This window comes from Barbatula barbatula (genome assembly GCF_947034865.1).
Source record: "Barbatula barbatula genome assembly, chromosome: 14".
Classification (NCBI taxonomy): domain Eukaryota; kingdom Metazoa; phylum Chordata; class Actinopteri; order Cypriniformes; family Nemacheilidae; genus Barbatula; species Barbatula barbatula.
Window position 1 is genome coordinate 7,158,430 of NC_136777.1, and position 20,758 is coordinate 7,179,187.

The 20,758-nt window shown below is 37.0% G+C and overlaps 1 protein-coding gene across 1 annotated transcript; it reads right to left on the minus strand.

Annotated features, from left to right (window-relative positions):
* Positions 1–1,634: 1,634 nt before the first annotated feature.
* Positions 1,635–19,963, minus strand: prkcha (protein kinase C, eta, a). Its single transcript, XM_079473247.1, has 15 exons — positions 19,804–19,963; positions 18,875–19,251; positions 12,429–12,492; positions 11,625–11,778; positions 11,082–11,116; positions 10,891–10,973; positions 9,764–9,893; positions 9,540–9,673; positions 9,124–9,258; positions 8,633–8,806; positions 6,377–6,531; positions 4,760–4,898; positions 4,306–4,494; positions 2,923–3,069; positions 1,635–2,836 (listed from the first exon to the last, which is right to left on the minus strand). The coding sequence occupies exons 2-15, from the start codon at positions 19,220–19,222 to the stop codon at positions 2,588–2,590; spliced, it is 2,136 nt and encodes a 711-aa protein (XP_079329373.1). The 5' UTR covers positions 19,223–19,251; positions 19,804–19,963; the 3' UTR covers positions 1,635–2,587.
* Between the last annotated feature and the right edge of the window lie 795 nt (positions 19,964–20,758).

Genomic DNA, 20,758 nt, shown 5'->3' on the forward strand with positions numbered 1-20,758 from the left:
TCAAGACTCTTTAGGCAACAAATAGAAAGCTTGGAGAACACTCAAAATTGAGCCTAGAGGTATTTTTTTCAAACACAAGGAGCAAAGTGTGGCTATGATATATGTAACGAGATACAGAGTTCACCAGTCTTAGTCTTCTGATGTCTTTTTACCTACAGGGATTGCTGCTCTAATCGTTACAATCGTACCTTCATTCATCAGGACAAAAATCAATAGAATAAACACAATCGGTCAACGACGAGGGTTTAGACATGAAGTGCTGCTAAGAGTGAAATGGATTTGGGGCATCCAATAAAGTAGATACATATGGGACAGAAATCAATAAAATGTAATTATGGCCCATTGGGCCTGAGAATGGCCGCAAACTGATCTGTCACCAGGGCCTTTAGGAGATGCATTACTGGAGGCTAATTTTATAACAACTGGAATGAGTTTAGACACAAGCCAAGAGGACAGAGTCTGTCGCCAACACACAAACTGACAATTAAATCAGGACCACAGTGCATTTATATTGACATGCATTCTAAACCAACATGTAACATGGATGTTTGCTCCGATTGAATCCACCAGGGATAACCATGCATATTAAAAACCGAATACGTGTTACTGTTGTTTTCCATTATAAAGAAATGCAGTATAATATGAAATGCTAAAATGTTTGTACCTCATATCTGTCATTTAAAAATGTCACTTGCAATGCAACAAACCGGAGCATTATACAAAGGCAATCATAAAAGAGCCTTTGAAAACCCGAGACGCTGTAGTACAGAATAATACAGAATAATATCTCAGCATGAACATTTTAAGATGATGAGTTTAGTCAGCTTTCCAAGATGAAAACCATTACATTATGCTTCCAATGGGCCTATAAGTATCAGAAGATCCCGGAAATATATACAATTGGTAGGGAAGAAAGCAAAGTCTTCTAAGGGCCACAAGAGAACAACCATTACCATATAGGATTTCCTTCTTTGATTACCCTCACCTTTTGCTAAGGACTCTTAAAATATAAGAGGTCTCAGCATACGTTGGTCTTCAGGGTTGCAGTCTCCAACAGAAAGGTGGTTGCTGAAGCAAATTTTCAGGGAAACTCTTGTCTAGTGTAATTGGGGTTGGGCAAGACATGTATGGGCAAGTTGCATAATTTGATCTCCCATGACATCACGTGTTTTTCTCATTCAGGACCAGAAATCTGTTACTAATATTTCCATTGACTCAACCACTAGCAAAGGGAAGCATGTTACATACCAAAAATACAGAGCAAAGTTGAAAATAAAAAAGACTACACATACTATAACTTGCTGCCGATTGCTGCAGATACTGCAATTCTCATTGGTATAATTTCACCTTTCTATAGATATGATTTTTTATTTTATTTTAGGATGGCAATGCAAAAATGTAGAATGGCAACAGTTTGTGGCTAAATTTCCCCAGAATATTTGATTAAACATTTATATGTGCAGACACAGAAACATTAACAGATATTTTGCTCTTGTAAGCCTGAGACTGTTGAAATAGGCAACATTAAAAGAATGATGTGGACGAGGAAGAAGGGTCGCTGATCCCAATTTAAACCGGTCGCATGTCAGCTGAAAGTGTTAGCCTTCTAACCTTTCAGAACCAAGAGACACCAAAGAGGAGATGGAGTCAAGACCACCGAAGTTCTTAATGCAGAAAATTCAATACTGTAACCTTTATCTACAAACAACAATTAAAACACCAACAGATATTTTCTGCTACATTACGGTGAACTTTTGAAGAAAACAATATCTCAAATACACAGACACAACAAATTGCACATAAGAACACAAAAATGAATTTATATAAGACAAAACTAGAGCTTTCGTGGAAAATACTTTCAAATAAAACTTCCATTGGCAGCAGAACAGTGCTTACAGAAGAAATGATGGTGCTGCTTTCTGATTGGCTGTAAGACATCTTGTTAGACAGAGGAAGTCCAGAGTGATCAAATCAATCATAACATATTGAAATTAATACTTAAGCAATCTAACAAGATCTGTGAGATCTTGGAACAGATCAACTCTCACATGTTGCAGTGACATGCACTTCTGTGTAAGTGGGGAAATGTGAGTTTGAAGGCATAGTTCTTCCAAAAATGAAAATTCTGTCATAATTTACTTACCCTCTTGCCATTTAAAACCTGTATGGTTTTCCATCTTCCTTAGAACACGAAAGAAGATATTTTGAAAAAAGTTGGTAACCAAACAGCGCCGGGAACCATTCATTTCTATTTTATGGCCACAAAACCAATGCAAGTGAATAGGTGCCGGTTGACAACATACTTCAAAATATCTTCTTTTGTTTTCTGAGAAAGAAAAAAGTCACACAGGTTTGAAATGACAAGAGGGGAGTGAATGATGACAGAATTTTCATTTTTTTAGGGTAAACTTTCACTTTAAGAGGTATCCTGCAGAAAATGTCTCTCGTGGATATTTCTCTGTTTCACATTTGATGAAAATGACACAAAGTCGTCTTAAAGCAGTAGTAAAGGCACTTAGCTAGGGAGCAAAGCAAAAAGCGGAGCAAAATATCTTGAGTTCTTTTAGACACGACCGTCAATGTGACATCACCAATTGTTTGGTTCAATGACATCACAAAATTCTCCTGCACTCAGTTCTTTTTTTATGACATCACACATTTCATCACCTCTACCCTGCATTTCAGAAACCATTGATAAGATTTCAGAAGAGGTGAAAGAGAAGTTCCGGAACTCATCCTGACTTGAGGAGGTGATGAGGGATTCGTCAATGGGTGTGAGAGTGGGATCCTCCTGGGTAAAGTCTGGATCAAAGTTATTCACATCTTCTGCGGTTTTCTGTGAGACAAACAACCATATCCTTTAGATGCATGTAAATGTATATTTAAGCTCAACCGAAGAGTACATTTAAACATTGTACTCACAATTCTGGGCTTGAAAGGTGGTTCAAGCTCACGGCGGTTAAGTCTGTCCCAGTCAATACAAGTAAAAAATGGGTGACTTGTTACTGCGGTGTCTCCACCCTCCGCGGGCACACAACCCAGACGACGAGATGGATTTTTAATCAAAAACTGAGCAAAAAAAAGCAACACAAATAGGTCAGATGTTGATCCCAACATAAATGTGATTTTTTTATCTTATTGTTTGAAAATACACAAGTTTCACATGTTTCCGAAAGTGAATTTCAAGCAAATCAAATATGAATACTGCATGTAATCCTCCTCTCATACAATTCATCATAACCTCCACGGTAATATTAAACCTATATCAAATCTGTAATCATATTCTGACTATAAGGATGTGCACAATATAGCATGCAAAATGTATTAAAGTGTGGTTTCAAGTGTGGTTTTAAATCTAATCAAATTCTGCCCTCTTTCTACAGCTGTCCAATAACACAAGCACACACATGTACCCACACTCATTGTAACCGGACATTCATTAGAAAGCGCAGCAAGGTACAATACCTCATCATCTCTACACAATAACAAACAGTTTAAAGGTATAATCCGGTTTTAACCAAATCTACAGCGTGATTTAATATATCTAATTCAAAGCAATAAATTGTATTATTTAACAAACATATGTTATCTACAGCTGCATTTCACAGTATCATATGTTTTCTAAACTAAAGGTCTACTGAAGGTCACTAATGGAAAATTAAGTGGCCCTCACATGTCACTCATTTCAGTTTCTGAACAGATCTGAAAAGTGCCTTGTCTATTCAAAACAGTTTATGTCTACTTCTGCTATGTATACATCGGAGGACACCACAGTGTCATTCATTCTAAAAATAAAAGCCTGTTTGAGCAACTCTATTGATCTGCTGGATTGCCGTGTTCGGTCTCTGTGGTCAATGTCATGTTGGATGACACAAAGTATTTTTCATCACAGGCAGATCATGACATTCTGTTATAGCATTTTCGGATTCAACTGGGAATTTATTGGTCTTTCAATAATTGCGAGTCACTCTGTGAGGAAAATAGCTCCAGCCCTATTAAAGGTTCCCTTACAGTGCTTCACAGTCAGGACAATAACAAGCTAAAAAGATCAAGTGTTTTCTGCGAGTGTACAGCTGATGTGATGGGTTCTATTTTTAGCTCCAGTCATGTGAGAGCAGTGCATTGTGGACCGAGGCTAAATATACTTATGTAATAGAAAAACACACAGAATGAGATCAGATGGTTTCTACAGTTTGTTGTTTTTTGTTGCATGCATTTAATTGCACCATATGTCTCCCACTTATCAGTAGTTGTGAACATCTATGGCCCTTCAAGACCCTCTTAAACATTCACTGGGCAGCTCACCCCTTTAAGTATGTCCACGGCGCTGGAGCTGAGCCAGGAAGCATAGATGATCTCTTCGTTCAGTATGGCCTCAAAGAGGTCATCCTCATTCTCTGCCTCAAATGGGGCGTGGCCAGATAGCATCTCATACAGAAGCACACCGAGTGCCCACCAATCAACCGATGGCCCATAAAGCATCTCCTGGAGAATCTATAAACACAGACAAATGTATAAAATTACACACGCTTCAAAAAAATAATATTTTTTTTCACTTCCAGTGTTCTAAAATAAAAATTGATTCCTGTTACAATGGAAATGAATGTAACAAGTGTGCATTCTAGATTGTCAAATTGTACCATGTGATTTAGAATTATTTTTGTGTCCAAAAAGTTAAAGAATGACTGTTCTAAAATTCTTTGATGTACGTTTTGTGTGTTTAGGAATATCAAGGGAATAAGTTTAATGTTTGAATCACCTCTGGAGCAATGTAATCTGGGGTTCCACAAAAAGTTCCTGTGACTAGCCCCTCAAACATCCCCTCCTTACACATGCCAAAGTCAGCAAGTTTGCAATGACCTTCCTTATCCAGAAGAACATTATCTAGCTTCAGATCCCTGAAAAATACAGACATATAATCTACATCATCATGCCATTTTAGTGGCGATTCACATTTTGCATCTAAAACGCTTTTTGCATCCGACGCTTTCTCAAACCGTATTCGCATTGCTCCCTTTTTCTGCGTGCCTGCCGCAGTCTATATTTAAAATAACAAACTTGTGCGAGCAAAAGATGCAAAATGTGAATCGCTCCAACAAAGGTTGAAAAGCTTAGTAAAGTTACATGAAATGGTTTAATTAATAAAGCACATCCAAGTTGAACTAAAGTGCTAAGGCATTATTGATATAGGAAAGGCCATAATTAAGGATCATTTTAGAAATATCATAACACATTTGAAGAAAACATGTGTTTAAGACTCTAATTTAATTAAAATGTGAGTTTCTATATATTTAAATACATATTATAAGTAAGGAAAGAAGTAAGCATTTGGACTAGATAAAAGCAGCAGTGGAAAGGATGAATATTTTCAGAAGAAAAAGAGACTATTTCAGAGCCTAAGGCCAGCAACAGAGAGACTTATGACTAAAACTGTGAGTGGAGCAGAGAAGAAAGCAGTTGATTTGATGACCTAAGTGACCTGGAGGCAGACTATGGGTAGTAGAGAGCACAAATACACTGCCAATACGTGCAGTGCCTTACAAATCTCATTTTGGAAGCTTGCTAGTCAATAAAGGATATTACTTTAATTTAGTTTATTATAAGTGTGCTTTAATATTGCATATTGGCTATAATGCATATTAACAGGAATATGGGGGTTGGGTACTGTAGATATGGCACCAAAATAGCACTACATGTCAAAAGGGTGGCTGACCCTTGGAATGCACTACACAACAACATTTTTTGTCCTTGTAAGGTCAGATAAACAGGAATCTGAAGGAAATGTATAAAACATTATGATACAGCGTTATACTGTGAACATTACCTTAATGAAAATAAATCTTAATTTATGTGCATCTTTTCACAGTAACTCTATGTGCAGAATAAATAAATGGCAACTGTAACAAATACTGTCCCAGAAAAGCATGACTGAGACACACAATGTCCCTGTAGAACCGAGATTATTGTTGGACTAAGTATTTATTTACGTTACCTTGTGTGTAACACATTAACACATAAGGTATTATTTGTGTGAAATGCATATCAGATCTGCTCGAGTAAAAATCCCAGACAAATTATTAAGGTCAATGCTAGTTAAGGTTTGTAATAATGAAGTGGCAAAGTAGAACCTGAGTCAGGTAGCGTTAATAAACCACAGAAATGTTTGTCAAATTCTGTCACAATTTTCACAGTTTATTTTTAAACCTTTACACTCTCTCTTTCATGGAACGCAAAAAGAGATATTCAGCATTTAGTTTAATCTGCTCTTTTTAAAACTAGGATAACGAACAGGGTCTTTTGCAGTCACGTTCATGTTTGTATCTTCATTTTATTTCTTTGCTTTGCCAGTGTATGCGTATGCGAGTGTGTGTCTAACCTATATATAATCCCCTTGCTGTGGAGGAATTTAAGAGCGCATGTGATTTCCGCTGTGTAAAACCTCGCTCTGTTCTCATCAAACTTTCTGGATTTCTGGATATGAAACATCAAATCCCCTCCGTTGACAAACTCCATCACAAAAAACAGACGCTCCTGTGAAAGAAAAAAAGAGAGAGATTTTCAATAATAGTAAAAGACAATAAAAACTAAAGACATTAAAAGGTGTTAAGACAATAATAAAGATTATCACCTTCAACATAAGGAAATTCAGTTCCATATATACGGTAACTAACGAAATATGTATAGTGATGGAAATAATTATTTGATCCCCAGCTGATTTTGTAAATTTGCCTACGTACAAAGTTATTAAAGGTCTATAATTTTTATATTAGGTTTATTTCAACTGACAGAAACTGAATATCAGCTAAAACAATGGGGGAAAATGTTTATAAAAGGTTATAAATGGATTTGCATTTCATTCTGTGAAATAAGTATTTGAACCCCTACCAACCAGCAGGAATTCTGGCTCCAAAGATTATGTGCCCATATGGACCACAGATTATATATAGTCCTATCACTTTAAGAAAGTACTCCTAAATCAGCTTGTTATGTATATAAAAGATGCTTGCGGCCAGAATCTGTATCTTTCATTTCAATCTCTCCACCACCATGGTCAAGACCAAATAGGTTTCAAAGGATGTCAGGGACAAGATTGTAGACCTGCACAAACCTTGAAAAGGCTACAGACAGAAGCTTGGTGAGAAGGAGACAACTGTTGGTGTGATTATTTGGAAATAGAAGAATTACAAAGATAACTAAATTGCCCTTGGTCTGCAGCTCCCTGTTAGATTTCCCCAATGGAGTAAAGAGGATCATGAGAAAGGTTAAAGATCAGCCCAGAACTACACGGAAGAAGCTTGTTAATGATTTCAAGTTAGCAAGCAAACCATTGGTAAAACGCAATGCCACAATAGATTGAAATCCTGAAGCACCCGCACTTGTGCAAACCTGGTGACCAACTATCAGAAATATCTTACCTCTGTGCTTCTCGGGGTTTCTCAAGTAAGTACAAAGTTATGTTTTTCTCGGAGATCAAATATTTAGTTCATTGACTGAAATGCAAATGCAATTTATAACCTTTATACTGTATACATTTTTTCCCCCCAGATTTTTTATATTCCGTCTCTATCCGTTAAAATAAACCTACTATAAAAATGATAGACCCTTCATTTCTTCGTAAGCAGGCAAACTTACAAAATCAGCAGGGAATCAAATCATTATTTCAATCACTGTATGTGAAAGCCATTAAGATTAATGAGGGGGAGTAGAAACAAACTACAATTATAAACAAAAATTATTGTTTTTGTGGCACTAGGTAGTAAACTGTAAGTCCACATTTTCTGTCAATGAAATAATCAATACTTGTAACTTGCTACAGGATATCTGGTAATAAAGTCTATATATATTTTCAGTAATCTTGTGTTTTTAGAGACGTTGTACCACACATTTTCTTCTATCTATTACTGTGGTCTACTGTGTCTAATTCTGATTGGCCCACACTAGACATCTCACTGATACGAAACAAACTCTGGTTGGTTCCTTTTCACATCCATCAGATGGTTTCATTCTGCGTATAGGGGTTGGTGCTTGGTCAGAACAAGTGGACCAGACTTCATGCCGCAAGTCAAACAGAAAGGCCTCAGCACCAAATCATATATTTATTCAAATTAAAACCAACTGCACATCCACTAATGACCAATCCCATTAAACATGAACACACACAAACACTACAACAATCCCACATACCACAAGACCTCTAAGATCATTGATCTTCAAGGGCAGGGCACAATGTGATCTTATCTGATTTAACCTGGACCCAGAGGGTCATGGAGGTGCTTTGTATCTCGCTCACGTGTGGATGATTTAAGAGATGTATTGCGTGTGTCAGAGCCGTGAAGGACCAGAGACAAACTGGTTAATGAATTCTTTTTCTCATTACACACACATGCGCATGTGACAGCGAGACCTTGAGGACGTTCCTGCACATATGTGATAGCATGGCCTCTGCAGTAATAAATCCAGATGTCATCATCCCAGATCAGTCTTTTTGAAATGACTGTACACTACAGTGTTAAGGGGCTTGTTTGCTGCTTTACATAATTCATTGTAAATCTGTGCTGTGGTCACGGTACATCCTGTTAACAAATGTGAAATTTGAAGTCTGAACTAGCAAAAATGTAAATGTGCATCTCACCGGTGTCTGGAAACAGCAGTAGAGCTGAGTGAGGTATGGATGAGAGGAAGCAAGAGATAACACTCGTTTTTCTGTCATGGTGCACTCCACATCATCATCTTGGAGAATGATGTCTTTTTTCAGGACCTTTACTGCAAACACACGATCGGAACCATTCAACCGGACTAACATTACCTACAAACAGACAATGCATCCAGTGAGAAGGACTGTCAACGATCAATGCTGCAATATTTTTTAGACATTACTGTCCTGGTAACACCAAGTCCAAATTCATGCAAGTAGGTAATTTTTGTGACCAAAAAAAGTTTTATAGTGGTTTTTAATCATAGTAAATTTGGCATTAAAGCAAGTCGTTTTCCCTTCCTGTTACTTTCTAAAAAAATTTTTTTTTTAAATATTTAGTGATATTTTTGTGCACGAATATTTAGCAAATGTTCATTCAAACAGGACCAGGTGTGCACAGGAACAATTGTAAGCGCTCTCATGCAGACCTTGCCGAAGCTTCCTTTCCCCAGCACCTGCAGAAGTGAGAAGTCTGAGACTCCCAACTTTCGACTCGCCTCTGTCTTGGATTCCCTTCGATCTCCTTTCATACTCAATACCCGAGTGTCCATACCTGAAATACCCTGAGAAGAAAGCTTTTTCCATTAAAAGTTTTCCTAAATATTTTTCATTCATCATTACTATTGTTACTTATTATGAGTACCATTATTATTTACATTTACTTATTTTTCATTTTGATGGTGCCTATATTATCTTTACATACTTTATTTGTTTCACATGTTTCAGTGCATGCAGCCAAGCTGCAAAGGCACAGAATTGTGAACATTTATTGATAAAACCACACCCATAAAGCACATTAAATAGACACAAAAAGAGTTAAACGTGTATACTACTGTCAATGTACCATTGAGTTGCGTTTAGTCAGTCCTCCTGGCTGAAGGCCCATCTCTGCCAATTTATTGGCCAGTTCTACATTGTTGACTCCACAGTTCGGTGCAACGTTTCCCTTACATCGGATATGGACATTCATCTTACAAACTGCAAGCATACAAACATAAGGGATGAGCAACACAAGACAGTAGAAATATAAATGGATAACTCATTATCAAAAGAAAGGCAGAATAGTACTTTTGCAGTGTAGTCCTTGTCGTACGAGACCCCACAGCAAAGAGCCACAGTGATCACAGAAAGTAGGAACTTTATAATTGTGAATGTTGAATTTATGTGGAACGTTTATACTGAACCCCTGATTTGTAGTCTGCAAAGAAATTAAAAAGGAATGAACATTTAAATATTAGTTCTTTTTTCTGACCAGCAGGTGGCATTTGTGTTTATTTCATGCATTCTGATTTCTTTACTCTGTTAAACGTGCTGGCATCTCATGCTAGACTCAGGCATAAGTTACACAACACAAACTTAGAGTGAATCAACAGTTATTCAGGGTATGTTTTCATGCGACAATGTATTGTGTGCTCGTGCTGTAGTCCCGCCCCCCGAACGCGTTCAGGGCTCGCTTGTTTTCGTAAATAATTGTTTAGCTGTGTCTGTCTTTTATAAATGTGATCAAACTGAAGACTCTTCAAAGATACAAAGTCTATAGGTACTGCAGATTTAAGGGATATATCAGATATTTCGAGAAACAAAATTTCCCCATGTTTTACTCACCCTCAAGGCATCCTGACAGAATATGCCTTTCTTCTTGAAGAATAATGCAGTCAAAGCCATAGTGTTGTCAATATGGATATTTCTCGTAAACAAATACAACGATACGCTTCAGAAGGCCTTTGTCAAGTCCACAGAGCCGTGTCGAGCAGTTCTTTGATCAATGGATGCACTTTTTGGAGCTTCAAAAAGTCGACGCCTATTCAATCCAATTCTACTGCTTGGAAGTAAAATGATACGTGGTATTGTAACTTCGACTGCATTATTTTTCAAGAAGAAAGTAATATTCAGTCAGGATGCCTTGAGGGTGAGGGTGATTTGCCGGTGAAATATCTCTTTTATATTAGATGCAGAAACTGTGTGTTACGTCCACTTTAATACAAAGTAATAAGTCATTTCACACCATTTCTGTGACAGGTTTAAGAGAAAATTATTCTGTGCCCACGTTTGAATGAAATTGCGGGGGCAAAATTTCAAAAAATGTCTCTAAACGGCCAAACCCGGTCAAACCACCTTGTGGAAATCCCCAGAATTAGGAATAAATTACTGTACACAAATTGCATTTTGGGGTTATTGACATTTGTGTGTGTTACCTGCTCCTTGGCAGGTTTCTTCATGCGCGGACAGACAGTAACCACAAACTGATGACATCGCTTGTGTACTACACAGGTGCAAACTAAAACGGACACACAAAGGAATATATTAACTTAATCTCAAAATGTTGTAATCTTATCAATAAGTATAAATACAATTAAAATTACAGATAAAGAGAGAGTCTTCTTACCTTGACATTGGTAGCCCTGCTTACCAAACACACCCCTAAAAAACACACAAGCACAGAGAAACATCACATAGACTTTTACACGCAATATGCAATGAAAATCTTTGAGATCTTCACACAACTGCATGTTCAAAGAATGTGTTTGTTCAATTAAAAAAAGAACACAAATTTAAGGGGTAGTCCAACTTAAAAGGAAAATTCGGTCATCCTCTACTCACCGTTTTGTCTTTGCAAACCTGTACGACTTTCTTTCTTCTGAAGAACAAAAAAAGAAGATACTTTGAAGAATGTTGATAACCGAACAGCGATGACAGCCATTGACTTCTATTGTATGGACACAAAACCTATGCAAGTGAATGGCTGCTATCGCTGTTCAGTCAACAGCATTTTTCAAAATATCTACTTTTGTGTTCTGCGGACGAAAGGAACTCATACAGGTTTGACATGACAAGAAGGTAAGTAAACGATGACAGAATTTTCATTTTGGGGTGACCTATCACTTTAAGCTGGAGTGTAAAAGACGTGTATGTGTTAAACATGCACTACCATATAAACTCTTTGCAGTGGAAACAGAATGTTGGCTGCTTTAGGAAAGTTGACATGAACTTGTGTCCATTAACTTGATGAATTTTCCGCCGAACTGCTTGTTGTCGTTTTCGATTAAATTCCTTATAGGTGCGCGTGTTCACTTCAGCATCATCTGAGCATAAAGATACATACCAATGTTTGGTCAATACAAAAACTGGTAAACATTTTTAGTCGACCTACTAACCTACAAACTTTTTTGTCCGTGTGTGAGAAAATGTGAACGAGTGAGCCCCTGTTTGCTGGCTTAATAAAGTCTGGTCTTTTCTCTGCAGGTCTAACCACAGGCCTTTGAAGGAAGCAAGCTGAAAACAACCCCCACAATGAAGGTGTCATCTGCAAACAGCTCATCATTCGCACATAAATACTGCGACAGGTGCACACCAAACATTTGTGACTAAAGTTCACCTTGTGTGTGTTAGTCTGCCACTACATGCAATGTATATATTTAACACAGAAAAGTCTTCTCAATAGCAAGGGGAAATAAATAACAATAACTTATAATTTATAATAAATAATAATTTAATGCAGTGTGGTTTTCTACGACGTTGGCGCAGACAAACCCAGAGAGTGTTTTTTTGTCATTTTGCAGAACTTGTGTTTTATATACTGTGTGTCTATCTTCACATCTGACCACAGCCAAACAGATGGTTTGATGGTGCTTTAAACCACACAGTGTGTTAGATTTCAATTTTGCTCAGACTAGGTACTTTAAAGATGATATACAGAGAGAAAGGGAGGTAATGAGAAAATAAGAGTGCTTACCACTTGTGAATGTGCCCGTGAGAGTCACCAGGATATAAACTTTGCCCTCAGGTTCAAGGTCAACCTGAAAAATACATGAAAAACTTTAAGTGATGAATGCAACAATGAGTCGTTACTTATTCTTTAAAATCCTTGCTGTTTTCCACCTTAGAATAATATTTGGTATCTGACAAATCGATTTCGATTTCTGATCAAGGGCTGCAGGTGGCCAGAACTTGTGTTTTTAAAATAATAATGATATTAAGAATAATACAGATTATAAAGTAACACTTCATTTAACGCTTCACTAACATGTTTTTTAAACAGTATCGAATTAGAAATTAAAACATGGTCAGGCAGAAGTGAAAAATAATAGCTAGACTTATTAGAGGTTTGATATAGAGGAAAAAAGTCAGAAATGGAAAGCAAGGGGTAAAGGTAAAGCTTTCATTTGAACTGGTCAGTTTTTTGTAATGTCTAAACACACTACACATCCAAACTGCCTTTCATTTGGTCACTCGCGCAAACTTGATGTTACCTTCACTGACAGCAGATAGAACAACAGAAACTGCTGGATTCCTAAAGGCAGTTCCCAGTTTCACTACATTCCATCAATCCCAAAAGCCACAGGCTTTACACATGAGAGAAACTAGGCACAAATCCCAGGAGCACAGACAAAACGTGGGCGGCGTATCAATAATTAGCACTTATGTGACCTGCAATTGCAAAAGCAATGAAAATGAGTATTTTTAAAGTCCATACAACTTCAACGACCTCAAAATGTATTTAAGAAGCAGATGGGTAGTTTACAGTAAATGACATTCTAAGAGATGAGAGCATTTCCCTCCACACAATTTTGAATGTCTGCATGAACCGGAAGTGAAACTAAATATTAGACAAAAAATAGAGGATGTGGCTTGTTTAACATAATTGATTGGATCGTGTTTCATTCAGAATTGGACATTTCACACAAAACTAGTATGCTAACAAAATAAATATTGTCTATTATGATGTCGACTGCAACTATATTAAAAATGTTCTACTTTTGTATAATTATTTATAATGCATAAATGTGTAATTGTATAAATATAATGTTGTTTTCATCAAGATACATGTATAAATATAACTAATCCAAGTGAATCCAAGCGCTCCAGGCAAGTAGACGTGTCTGCCAACTTGGAACGATTCACTGAAGTCACTCACAGTTGACTAGAATGCCCCAACACTGCGCACCCATGGCTGTGAAAACCACAGGCATTTAAATTCCAGAAAAATTGTATAACCTTTCATTGTTGTCATGTGTAAGTGTAGCAGATATAATGTTTGAGTTTACAGAACAATAAATATGTTTTCATAATCATAGACAGTCAGCCTGATTTTGAGAGTTAACAGACCAGCTTGCACCGTTCCAATATGGCGGACGACCTACGTATAGCGGCCCAAAGAAACAGATGCTATGCAGCATCTAGTTATTTATATCTATGGTTTTTATTACCTCATGTAGACTGTTTCATCGGACACGCCTGACTGACCCCCAGTTAACTTCAAATTTGGGCAAGTATTTTATTTAATTTATGTTAACATTGATTTGTATTATTATTTTAATAGTTGTATTAAATAAACAATTTGTTTAATTTAGTTGCATTATTTGTCAAAAATCCACAAATGTTTCCATTTGTTGGTGAAGAGAAACAGACAACTGGTTACCCTGCACATGAAGTTCTGAGACTTTTTGGAAAAGGGAACTAATAAAATGGGCTGAATAGGTTATGGGAAGACGTTCACTACTGCTTCTGAGTCAGAGCAGGAAAGTGTGTCAGACAGAGGCCTTGTCACGAAGACGACCAGACAAGTTTTACTGTTCTGCACAGCCATCTAGATTAATGCAGTAATGAGTTTTTATTTGTACCCAAGAATTTGTAAAGCCTGACAAATCTGAAAAAAAAAACTTTTGGGAACATCCTTAATAATAAGAAGAGTGTTTATGACCTGCTGTGTAGAAAAACAATAGAAGTTATGGAATGTCCCCATTTAGATAGAAATCTCAGCAAAAGAGAACAAAACATATACCTTACATTAAAAATAAAGAAAAATGACCCCTCATTCTTTTCCTATGATGATGATTCAACACTTCCAATTGATTTCTAAGCCTAGAATTATATATATACATAAAGAAAAACTGCTGGATTTTGATACATCTTAAGGTTAAGATAAATAAATTCTTAATTAAGATAGAACACATTTTTGACAAACAGATGAGACACTTCTTACATTCGCCTCCATAAAGTGAAAACAAAATGTCAATTATTTCCTGTTCACTGATAAGTTTATTTCTAACACCCAGGGTGTAGGCAGAGAAATTTGTGTTCTGCAGACCACAGAGTATAGTAAAGCCAGATGCTGGTCCAAGAGAGAAATTAAAATGAAAATGATTTCATCCTTGATATTTCAAACCTGTTTGATTTACTTTCTTTCACAGATACAAAATATATAGAAGTTGGTAACCGAACCGAGCCAGTCCCAACCACTTGCATCGGTTTGTGTCCATACAATAGAAGTGAAAACATCTTCTTTTGTGTTCTGTGGAAGAAAGTCATACAGGTTTAATATGACAAGAGGTTGAGTAAATGCAGACAGATTTGGGTGAACTATTGCTTTAATAACTGACATTGCACTAAGGCCCCAACTTCCTTTGCCTAACCACTTACTCCGTGCATCAGCTTCAGTATATCTAGTGTTTAGTGTGTGTCTAGAGTCAAGACCTGATTCTCGACCAGTGAGCAATGCACTGCTGGACTTGTGGGTGTAAGTGTGAAGCCACATAGTTGAAATGATAACACATTAGTTTACTGCAGTTCTTCTGGTCATACTGGGAGGAAATGCTCAACCCCTAAAAACAAAATGCAAAACAACAGAACACAATGCTATGCAACCGAAATTAACAAGACATTTCAAGTTTTTGGTATGCAGCTGAATGTAACAACACTAAAGTGTTTGTCTTAAAGGGGTCATTTAGGGTGGCTAAAACAAACATTATTTTGTGTATTTGGTGTAATACAGTGTGTTTACGCGGTTAACTACAGATGCCGCTAGGTATAACCCCACTGCAACAGAAGAAAAAACATGCAAATAGAAAAAACAAGCACATTCAGAAAGCATCTTCATTAGTTTGGTGACACATGCCCTGGAAATACTCGCAACACAAACAAACACAGAAACGAACAAAACATTTTCACAACAAACAAATACAGAAACGCGCTGCATGTGCCACAGACGATAATTGAAGTGTTTGCATGGGACTCCAAAACTGATGCACCATGGCTGGGACGCACGTCATTTCAGTGAGATTCAAATCCGAAGTAAGAAAACATATTCAGTTCGAAGGGCACTGTGAATCGTGTAACTGTTAGGGAGTAAGGGAACCATTACATCACTTCGCTAGAAGTGGAGATGGAAAACCAACCAACCGTGACGAAGCACAAGATTATTTTACTATATTAAGTGATTTTTAATACTTTTATTTATTTCACATGAATCTGTTAATTTACTTTTTGTAGCATTGTTATTGTATTGCATTCGAGATGATGAATGAATGCCTTCACTGTTTATATTTGTATTTATATTTTGTTATGGAATTAAAAGATGTTACATATGCGTGTGATTATTCATTTATTTAGCTATTATCGTACAAACTAATGTTAAAGTTGTAAGAGGCCGACATTCTTTTTTATTATTCTAGGGTTACCTCAGAAATTAATGCTGCATATATGTGATAAAAAGTGCACGAGATGAAGCCTACATGACACAATTTCACATGTTTGACCTAATAAAAATGTATTTTCATATTTCTAGAGAGTTACAGTAGAGCTTCACATTTACTAATAGTCAAAGCCGCAGCAGTCCAATAAATACAAGCGAAAACAAAAGTTATGATTATAGATTATGTGTGTTCCCTGCATGAGTTTAATTGCTTCATCTTGAATTACTTTATAATACACATACATTTATAATTTGTAGCTATGTACCCATATTCGTTCACTCATATATCAAGTTAATTAACATAATACATTACGTATAAAAACAGCAAAGTAATATTAAATAATGAACATGATTTTGTTTATTACCATAACTTAAAAACGGTTGTTCTTTAAAGTCATGTTCGTATGTTAGATTAACTTAATGCTAATTTTAGCTTAAAACATGACAATGTATACATTTCACAGCAAGGAATTTGGCATAAGATTGGTAACTTTTTCCATAGCCTTCCTAAAAACCTGTATTTTCCTCCTTAGAACTTCGATGGGGTCGACGCCTTCAGGTTATAGCCTGTAAATGAATTTGTACTTTGACATTTGCACGGATGTTTATTCGTTTTAAAATGCGCTGTTGTTCCTGTTACCTTAGTTGATTTTATTTATTTATAAAATGCAAACCTAAATAAGACAGATAAAACAACAAAGAGAACAACATTTATATGCGGCGGTGATCAGTAGAATTTGTAAATATCTTCCTCAGATGGCAGTCACTAATAAACGGGAAAACAGGCAAATGGCTTTTTTAGGGATTAAACAATAAAAAATAGTTTACAGGTTCCCAATCTAAATATTCATGTGTTTGGCGGATGGGAATGCTTCTTGATAATGTGTATCTGAAAGTGTTTTAAAAGTATGTATTTTAAGTTATTTAGAAACAACTACAGAAATGTACAGTTCAGTGTTGTTGGTATGTGAATTTTGGCCCATAACGATGATTCTTTAACATTAGCAGCCGATAACCGATATATTGGCAGATATACAGTATCAAGATATTACTATTACATTTCCTACGGCAAAAAGAGGACAACTGCTTTTATATGTAAACATTCACTGCAGAAACAAGGTAACCATTAGTTATCTTTATTTCCTTGAAAATCATGTACCAAGTCTAATTTACAGTAGTCAAAGATTATTTAACCTTCAAACTTTTCCGGTATATTTTTTATTCAACCAACAAATTATAGATGTTCTTCCCGAGCAACCCAGAAAAATGTTCTTAATAGCCACAAGTCTAACAGGTCTCAAGTCTGATTCAAACAATATTCTTTTGTTCCTATAACTTTCACATTCATAAATACTGTCTCTACATACTGTACCGAACATCTACAATGTTTTGCTAATATCAGTAAGTGAATGATCACGACAGAACGACAGTCCTGTACAGTATTTGAACTGTTAGCAGCGTGCAGCTGAAGAAGTTTAACCGGAGGAATTGATTTATCGGCCATAATATATTGGCCTAAATTGTATTATCGGCTGATACCGATAACATAATAAATGACCCTATATCAACCGTTAACAATATGGCCGATAATTTATTGTGCAACCCTAAGGTTTTTTTTTTATTAAGTTTATATGTTAAAAACAGATATTCTTGTCCAGCTATTGTTACCAGGCAAACAATAACCATGAACCACAGACTGTCAATAAACATTCTGTTTTGTACGTTTTTTTGTACGTTACGCGTCAGTTTAAACACAGTTTGTATGCACTTTTCTATTCTAGCCGGACGATTTGAACAATTTAACAAAAGAAACCTCTGCCTGACATGCTTTCATAAGTGTCACTAACGTGGAAGGATGAAAACGTTTCATATTGTTTAATTAATTATTAAGTAAATTTAACACGATTAAGACCCCAAGATACATTATTTGTTGATAACCCCACCTCGAATATGGCCACAGTGAAGGGCGTCAACGCCATGGTGCATCAGTTTTAAAGTTTTAAATGAAGTCAATAAAACATTATTATAACAAAGCATTGGTTGCATCCAGCGGGGACATAATTCATTGTATTCAGAAACTATATATAACATTTTCGTGGAGCATCATGCTGCAGAGGAGAACAGCCAGAGGATACAGGCTAAATCCAGCTACCGATGGATTCAGCCTCATTAATATTAAACAATTTCTGCATTTGTGATCATTGGACTGACAAAAAGCTTACGCTTGAATGGTCAGTTGCATATTCGAATTTTGTCCTTTTTTGGAAGACCCAACTAAGTAGTTTTTCATTTGTAACAACGAGAATAGACACGCCTTCTTTCTTTGCATACATTTTGGGGGTGTTCATCAATGCTTCTCACTAACGCACGTAGAAATGTGGGGGCGTGTTTAAACAAAGCGTTTTTAGGCAGGTTTGGATGAGCCTCCGCTTTTAAATAAAGCATCTCTTTTGGTTTCAACGTCTTGTAACACAACAAAGGTGCAGGAAAACGATATACCGCATCATGTGACTCATTTCTTCACTATTAGACCCTTTCTATTCTGTGTCTGATCTCAACATGCAATTCTGCGAACACACATGCAACCACCAACTGAGAGTATACTTCCCACAAACTTGGGTAAAGATGCAGTTTTGTAATAAACCCAATGTATGAGAGTGGGAAGAAAGATGGGAAAAACATGTACAGGACAAACAAACTTTTCTCACCCATCCTTCAAAAGACTCCTCTGTGTTTGTGTTCTTCATCAGATCATCAAACTGGATGGTGCAGTTGGCAACGAAGTCATCATACCCGATCGGTGCGTCATGAAAAACGGCCAACTCTACGTGCTTTCCGTTGTTCACGTTAACGGAGAACTCCTCGTTATAAGTGGGCATGTTGGTTTTCTGCTTGGTGTGCGTCTGTCCGATCTTAAACTCGTCCACTTTCACCACGATGTACGGGTCCAGAGTCTGGTTCGCCTTGTTGAACATCACGGCAAGGCGCATTGAGGTGGTCGTGGGTTTTAGGTCCACCGCCTCGCCGATGCGCAACTTCAGATACCCGTTAAACATTGTGTCTTCTGAAGTCGAGCGTTATGAATCTAACATCGTATCAATGGAGAAAGGTTAAAAGCGTACATGCATGATATATCCGCGTCTTTAAAACGAACGCGCAGTATAAATAACCTGTATTATTATTGTTATTATTAAACGCCGAGAGTCGCTTTCGTTCTGCGCTCCACCGCAGGTGTTGTAGGGCAGGTACCGATGACACGCAGATGCTCCCGTAAAACACCGGCCCTTCTGCAAACTAAAACTAACCAAATAGAGGCGATTGGCGGACGTGGTGGACAGGCCCTTGTAGCGCAGAAATAAACAAGGCGCTGTTTTTAAACACCTGCTTTGCGGAAGAAGTGAAGCGAGTGTGCAGAATGGGGAAGTGAAGGAGTTTTCGCCTCATTGCGCTTTTACCCCGAGGGGCATGATCTTAAAGCATAAAGATAGTCTGTAGTTCTCTGAAAACTACACCTGTTTAGATGTAACAGTAAAGGAATGGTAGAGATCGGCTTTGAGTGTTTCTCGCGGATGCCGTCTCATACTGTTTTCACAATCCATTCAAAAGTATTGGAGTTGAATATAATGTAAGATCATACCGGTCTCTGTATTGAAACATATGATAGTTCAATCTCACAAACGGATTTCCAGAGTGTTACAGACGCCGCAGTTCGTCAACCAAACAAACACATGAACGTGGACCACGTTGAATTGAACCTGTGGCTTGAATTGTGAATATGTGAGCAACAGCGCCACCCTTTGGCAGAAGGTTTGTATGACCATTTTGTACAAGATTATAATGTCGTAAATTATTATTAAAGTTAACAATTACTTTATTATTTATTAGGGGGTTTAGTAAATAGATTTAAAATACATGGGATTCATTTCCCATTATCTTTATTCATAAAATCTTGAAATAAATAGAATTCATTAGTAAACACAAAGAAATTGTGCCTATCCATGCATTTATATACTGTGTGTACTATTTCCAAACTAAACTGGAGAGCATATCTCTAGGCTTGGTCCTCTGTTTCACACATTTATTTGGTGTGTGTGTGTGTGTGGGCTCTGACTGAGTCAGACCATTTGATCCATAAAGCCAAGGGATGAAAGGCTCACTGGTGTCAGAAGTGACCTTTGACCTCTCTATTGCTTTCCCAGCTGGTGTGAATTCAAAATGGATCCTCCAAACACTCATGAGACAACTGCAAGTGTCCTGACGGGACAGAGGTGAGTGATGGAACAAAGATAAGAGTTTATGGTAGTGTTGTAATGAAGATTTGGTAGATCCTCTCCAGTGGTTGACTTTTTTGGGTAACACCACGAAATTCCAGCAGGGGGCAGTCATGCTTCACTATACTAAAGTTTTAACTTATAAGGCCTTCCTGTATTTTACAAATGCAGTTTTTTTAGGTTTTGTTGTTATATCTCATCACATATGTACCTCTCTAGAGTTTAAAACAGCATTTAGACTGCATATTCAGAAAAACATCACCTTTATTAGTGTTTACGATTTAACCCCCTATTAAGAACTGCCCTTTCCACTAGAGGGCA